Source organism: Mercurialis annua, linkage group LG1-X, assembly GCF_937616625.2.
Source record: "Mercurialis annua linkage group LG1-X, ddMerAnnu1.2, whole genome shotgun sequence".
Taxonomy (NCBI): domain Eukaryota; kingdom Viridiplantae; phylum Streptophyta; class Magnoliopsida; order Malpighiales; family Euphorbiaceae; genus Mercurialis; species Mercurialis annua.
The window spans coordinates 51,446,782-51,454,150 of record NC_065570.1 but is presented as its reverse complement, the minus strand read 5'-3'; the positions used below and the strand labels follow the sequence as shown (position 1 = coordinate 51,454,150).

Below are 7,369 nucleotides of genomic sequence, written 5' to 3'. Positions count from 1 at the left end.
GCATACCCAGCATCAGAGTAAACTATCTAGAAGAAGAAACTAACGAGGCTAGAACAAGGCTATGTCTAGACCTACTAGAGGAAAGAAGGGATGAAGCGGCAGCCCGAGCCGCTACATACAAGAAGCAAGCTGCAAGATACCATAACAAAAGAATGAATTCTAGAGAATTTCAAAGAGGCGATCTAGTCTTACGAAACGCGGAAGTTGGCAGAGGAAACGCAGGAGTGAAGAAAATGCAGGCTAATTGGGAAGGCCCCTATATTATCGAAGAAGCTACTGGCAAAGGCGCATATAGACTAAAGACAATAACTGGATCCATGGTACCCAGATATTGGAATATAGAGCACCTGAGAAAGTATTATCAATAGATTAATTCATGGCATGTACTTATTTCCATTTTTGAAATAAAAAGGCGATTTGGCGATAAGAAGCAAAATTTTATAGGCTCGCTCGAGACCTAATAAATACAATTTAACAAGAGTCGTTTGAATCTTAGTTAAAAAATAATTTAGACTCGTCCGAGTCAAATAAATAAAAGGATCCATTCGGACCTACAAATAAATTACACCAGCAGAAGTTTAGATTAACTTCTCAAAATAACAAACGAGTTTAGATTTACTCTACAACTAAAGAAAAGCAATGGTCAAAAGATCATTATATTCACAGAAGCAAAATTACAAAGGATCCGCCCACGATCCAATACAAAAAAAGGCGAAAGCAAAAAATACTAAAAAGCAAAAAATACAAAAAGGAGAAAATAAAAACTAAGCCTTATTCAAAGCGTCTTGCTTCTGCTTATCAAGCTTCGCCTTCACCTCCTTCGCCAAAGAAGCAGGATCCAACTGATTGACTCCAGAAAGATCGACGCCAGGATTCTGCTCCCGCAGCTTTGCCCCGATCGCCAACCGGTATTGAGTCATGACTTGGGAATAAAAGCTCCCAGAGTCACCCAATCGCCGGCGGAGACGCCCCTCTTCTTTCTTCAGATCATCCCTCTCCTTAGTGAGAGCACCTGAAGAAGACTGTAGAGACTCGACTTCCTCGGACAAAGTTCGAATCCGAGCCTCTAAAGCGGAAATCTCCCGAGTCTTGGTAGATACGGAGGACCTCAGCTGTTGGATCAGACCAGTCGCCTCGCCAGCCTCCTCCTCCATCTTTTATTTCTCGGAGAGCCAGGATTCGGAATCTCTCTGGAGCTTCTTCAATTGATCCACCGCATCCCTTCGGCGGCGCTCCAAAACAGCGATGGACTGGACCACCTGCGAAAGAAAACAACAAATAAGAAAAACAAAAGAAAAAAGGAGAAGCAAATCATAATATAAAAAAGAGAAGCATACCGAAAAACCGCCGAGACAGGCGAACTCAGCCAAATTATCGCCATGTTCGCGATCAATGGACTCAATGTCCTCTTTTATCATAATATTCTCCATGCAAGCATGAAGAATGGCGACGTTTGAAAGACGAGGCGGATTTTGCGCGTCCGCCCAAGCAGCAAACCGAGGTGCCTCCTCAATAGACACCCCAGAAGATTTATTCTTCTTGGGACGCTTGGTAGAAGCTCCAGCCTGGTCCTCAGCAGGACGCTTCTGGCCGGCGGTAGGCAACCCCTTCAGAGAAGGACCTGACTCCTTCGAAGGAAGCAGAGGCGACTCGGAAGTCGCAGCAGGAACTTGATCGCCAGAAGCAGGATCAAGATCAGGATTCACCGAATCAGGCGTCAGATTCGGCACGGCGATTGTAGAGGGATTAGGAACGCCGCTAGTCACCTCGCCCATATCTACAGTCATATCGACATGAAAATTGTCAAGCAAATGTTCAAGAGAAGTCGACATCCTACAAAACAAAAACATAACAACAAAAGATTAGAATAATACCTTCTAAAGGAAGACCCGCCAAAAGTATTTCACGGCGACTCAAATACTGTTCTAAAAGAACGCTGTACTTGGGCTTATCAAAACGACAATCCGACAGCAAAGACAGGGCGAAGTCCTTCTCCCCATCATCCAAATCAGGTACATTAGTAAGCGAAACCTTACTAGAAGTAAAACTCCGCGAAAAAGAGGAGAAAGAAGAGTGCTGAACCAAGAAAAACTTAGGGGTCCAACCCTTCAAAGAAGAAGGAAGACTAAAAAGAGATCGATTCGGTCGACCACCAGCAAAAATAAATTCCTCACCCTTTCGGCGGGAGAAAACATAAAAATAATTAAAAAGAGCAAGCGAAGGCTCCTGCATCCGAACCCTACACGATTCCATAAAAGAACAAAGAAGGCGAATCGCGTTCGGATGCAGTTGACCCAAAGGAACACCTAAATTATGACAGACCTCTACGATTAAAGACTCTAAGGGAAACCTAAGACCCGCTAAAAGCTGTTCATGAAAAATTACTATCTTGGAAGGCGAATCGGTGCTATGATTCGCCCGATACGATTTTGCCGGCCTCAGAATAATATACGACTCGGGAAAGCTAAATTCCTCGGCATAACCGAGTATCTGCTCTCTTGACAAGGAGCTCCGGGTATATTCTAGCTCGTCACGAGCACCCTTCGCCCCCTCAGTTACTTCTGACATTTTAAAATTTTTAAATGGGGGGGAAACACGGAATGATGATGAAATTAAAACTCTAAAAGATCAAAAGAAAGGAAAAGAAGAAGAACAAGACGAAGAACAAGAAGAACAGAAGGAATAAAATGAAAACTGAAAAACTACCAAGAAATTAAATTAGAGAAAAGGTAAAATACCTCGCAAGCAAATACGCAGGATCAAAAGAAAGATAAGGAGCAACTTGAAAACGAGGAATCTTGACAGCAGAAGAAGAAAACCCACAGAAAGCTTGAAGAAATCGAAGGATTAAGCAGTTGCAGAGAAAGCAAAGGTTAAAGAAGAAAGAAAATTGAAGAAAATGAACAATTATATAGCCTAAACCAAAGAAACTGAAAAGATGAGATCCCATAATTACAAATAAGGACCAACTAATAGCGCACGAAGACACTTGTCCTTCATCCAGTCATAACCCTCTACTGATGGACAACACGTGGCAACTCAGAATCTCACTAAAGATGAAACGTCGCCCACAAACATATGAAACGACTCGCCCGGAATACAAAACGACTCGTCCGTATAAAAGAACTCAGCTCCAAAAGAGCTAAAATCCACTAAGGCATAAATGCCAAACTACTTCAGCTCACTTGCGGGGGGGCTAATGATGGATACCGAATCCTACTGTAAGTATAATGGAGCCGAGTTGCAGGAGATCCGCTCTCAGGCGACACCGGACTCCCCCTGAAGACTGAAAGATATGAAGGAAATGCCGAATCTCTTTAGAATCGGTGACATAAAGACCGAATCCCATATGATCCGCCGAAAGCGCGTCAGGTCCGGGATTCGGGTAAACAACTAAATATGGAAATCTTGTCCTATTCGGACACAAACACTACATATGGAAAGATAAGCTCTACTTTAGGAAGATAAGACTATTTAGGAAGACGTTCCTAAATAGGATTCTTATCAGATTAAGGTAGATCCCGACAAATCAGGAGAATATCTACGATACGGCCGAATCCCTACAAAGTAGGATTCACCTGCCTAATACAACTCTACTAGGTATATTCGACTACTATAAAAGGAGCACGAGGTATGCCTAGAATCACAATTATATTGATATACTCAAAACGCTGCTCAAAGCTCTAAACTGACTTTAGCATCGGAGAGTTAATCGGACAACCACCGTCCGGTTAGCTTCTACCCTGTTTTGCAGGTTCACTCACCGGTTCAGAAGGCAGACTCCATCACGTACCATTAGTTTTATGCAAATAAAACTGCATTAGTATAGTATTAGGATTAATGCATGTGCTCTTAACACGAAGGCATGGCGCATCCAAATCTACTACATGTTTAGTAGTCAAATTTGGTGCAGACGTAAAATCCAAATCCGATCAGTATTTATGCATGAATCATCTCCATTTCCATGCACAAATAACAATTTAAAACAGGCATACATTGGCACTATATATGAGAATTGACAAGAAAATGTTGTCTGCTCTATTTGAATCCCATATATTACTTTAACTCATGAATGAATCATGACATAGAATTCAAGTTGACAATACCAGTGAGATTAAACTCATTAATTAAAAATGCATTATATAGTTGACAAACCAATTAAATCAAGGCAAAATAAATTTATTTATCCAATTTAGCATGTTTTATCAAAAATAAGTTGAGATTGTTCTGTTATATTTAACATGTTTCTCAAATACATTATGATCTTTAACATTTTCTCAGTTTGGTCCATCGTTTTTTTAATTTTTGTCAAATATGGTCATGGATTGTTTGAACCTGGCATGGTGCAATGTTATACATTAGTAAGCTAAATTTATAGACAGAATCGTACAATATTATGTCACGTCAGCTTCAAAATGAATTGTGAGTATTTTTGACAAAAATCGAAAAAAAAATGATAGATCAAACTGATAAAATATAAAATCATGATATACTTGAAAAATTACTAAAATTATGAATCAAACTAAACGAAATTAAATATCATGATCTACTTAAAAAAAATTGACTAAAACTATGAATAGATAAATTCACTCCGCCTTAAAGTAAACGTTAATGAATAGTATTAACTATACATAAAAAAAGCAACTAATTAACAACTACTACCTAAAGGAGGGGAAATTATTCAAAAGAATCCATGAGAAATATCATTACAACACTCCTCTCACAATTATGAATATGTGGTCATTTTTTATATTTATTGATATTGTTTAAATAAAAAAAAACGAGAGTTGTGTTGTAAAAATGACATGACAATATGAGATAATTACTCTTAGAAAAAAATGCTCATAAAAGGTAAAAATGAAAATGGAATGGAATAAAAGGTATAAAAAAGTGTATTTTTGGTGACAATAATGTGAAAAAGAATCACAAAAAGAAAGGGCTGTAATAGGATATGAGTTGTTGAACATAAAAATGTATGCACTATCCAATTTTGAGTTTCAAGACTCCATATATCCTGATATTTCATCAGGAATAATTAATTTCTGAAACAGTCAGAAAATAATTCCTCATCTAAAAAAAATAATGATAAGAAAATTGCATGCATCAATATGGTCCCACATATTTCAATGGCCAAAAAAAGTATAAAAAGCCTTGCACCTACATTCATTCTCAATATCTCTTCTCTGCGTATTACTTAAATTCACAAGTAACCACCGTGTATTTGAATTCTTTAGCTTCTTCTCAGGAGAATGAACTGGAGCGGAGGAGACTGGATGTGCCCTGCATGCCAACACATCAACTTCAAGAAACGGGATAACTGTCAACATTGCAGTTATCCTAAATACGGCGGCCCTGATCCCACCACGTTTATTTATAAGAGACCTGGAGATTGGTATTGCACTGCTATCAACTGTGGATCTCATAACTTTGCTAGCAGGTCGAGCTGCTATAGGTGTGGTGCTTCCAAGAATGATTACGGTGGCGGTGGCTATGGTGCTAACATGTATGCTTCGGATCCCAATTTTCCTTCCGGTTGGAAATCCGGTGACTGGATGTGCACCAGGTCTGTCATTTTTTCTCACATTGTTTATTTCTATTTTTTTGTCATTTCATTTCAGTTTCTAATAATACTTCTTAAACTCCAAAACTCGGGTTAAAAATAAATTACGGTTATCAAGTTGTACATTTTTAACAAAATGATTATGGACATTTCATTTGTAACAGGTTGGTAATTCAACCTTACCCTTAAGTGAAATTGATCTTAAATGAGCAGGTGGCCCCGTACTTTAGTAAAAATCGATCTGAAATAAATGAGTAACATTTTGTTTAGGCTTTGCCTCTTTCCCTTGTACCAAACAAAAAAAAAATTACAAATGAAATGAAAATTCTTAGTCTATAATATACTAATCCTCCTAAACTCTATATTTATAATATAGTAGTACCTTTTTTTATTTTTATTTTAATTTTTATGCTACATATTAGTCTCCTAGGTTACACGCCAGCGATTGGAAAACCCTACAAACAGAAAAGAAAACATTAATTAGTACTTAATCTTTAAACCACAAAATGCAAGATTTTGACCTGCAATATTTTTATTATTTTTATTCTGGCCGGGGAGCTAAGTTTAAATTTGTAATTTCACTACTCTCTGGAGACGACTTCTGCACATAGAGACATATAAAATTAATTATTTTACTTGCTTTATTACAATGAGAAAAAGAGAATCGAACCTGAATAAACATTGTTTGTGGACAGATATGGATGTGGAGAACATAATTATGCGAGCAGGATAGAATGTTACAAATGCAAGACACCAAAGGATTATGGTAAGCAATTCCCATTATTATTAACCACCTCTGTATTAAGCTTAATTATTTAAAATAATCTATCTATTTGACTTTTTTTTACTATTTATTATCTAAAAAAAAATTGTCAATTTTTTTCATTTTTTAATTTTCAGTTTCAGTTGTATCCATCTTTAAGATTAAAATGTTTTTATTATGAAAGAGACTGAAATATATTTTTTATATTTGTAATATTTGAAAAAAATACTAAAAGTTGAGAGCATCTGACTCCTTCGTGCATGCTCCACTTGGCTCGGGGGGATATAGCTCAGTTGGTAGAGCTCGAATATGTATGGAATATGAAAGGCATATTTAAATATTTTTAAGTAAAGTAAAAAAAAAGTAATTAAAAAAATTGATATAATTAAAATTGAAAATTGAGAAATGAGATAAAATTGAAAATTTTAAAAGTTTGAAATATAAATAATAAAAGTGAAAAAGATGAGATATTAATAATTAAACCTTTTGTAAATTGAATAAATTGCATTTTCAGCTGTCTAATTTTTTTTGACCTTATCAGGTGGTGCACTGTAACAAGGCGGCCGCAATATGACAAATTTCTTTTTTCTGATGCCTGCAACAACAGCTGCAGCTTTTAATTAATTTGAACACTAATAATGAGCTTTAATTAGGATGATGATGATTACTGGTCGAAGGCCGATTTCATTTGGGAGAAGGCAAATTCTGGCTTTATGCAATGATGAACCATGTTCTTGCATTTAGCTTATAGAAATCCTTTTTCTTTTGTTTTTTAGTTTTCATTTTGGTTTTTCTTATTGTTTTCTTTTCATTTAATATGATTTAAAATTTTCCAATTTTGCAATCTCTAGATCTTGGTTTCTGTACCACAGTTTCTAATTCGTAACACCTCATTTACCATTTTTCTATTATTCGGTCTGATCGGTTCAAACCGAATAAAGCGATAGTTTATCACCTTATATATTATTTCAATCCGGTTATAATTCATCTTATATATATTTAAATTACGGTTGGATTAAAAATTATAATGATTTGGTTTCAAAATC

At 36.5% G+C, this 7,369-nt stretch overlaps 1 protein-coding gene across 1 annotated transcript; it reads left to right on the top strand.

The window, feature by feature from the left end:
* The first annotated feature begins 5,165 nt into the window (after positions 1-5,165).
* LOC126664949 (uncharacterized) lies at positions 5,166-7,167 on the top strand. The gene is made up of 3 exons (XM_050357583.2): positions 5,166-5,563; positions 6,256-6,326; positions 6,865-7,167. The coding sequence occupies exons 1-3, from the start codon at positions 5,250-5,252 to the stop codon at positions 6,876-6,878; spliced, it is 399 nt and encodes a 132-aa protein (XP_050213540.1). The 5' UTR covers positions 5,166-5,249; the 3' UTR covers positions 6,879-7,167.
* The last annotated feature ends 202 nt before the right edge of the window (positions 7,168-7,369 follow it).

Coding starts and splice junctions, on each gene's coding strand:
- LOC126664949 (XM_050357583.2), top strand. CDS start 5,250: ATGAACTGGAGCGGAGGAGACTGGATGTGCCCTGCATGCCAACACATC. Junction 5,564..6,255: donor GGTGACTGGATGTGCACCAG/GTCTGTCATTTT, acceptor GTTTGTGGACAG/ATATGGATGTGGAGAACATA.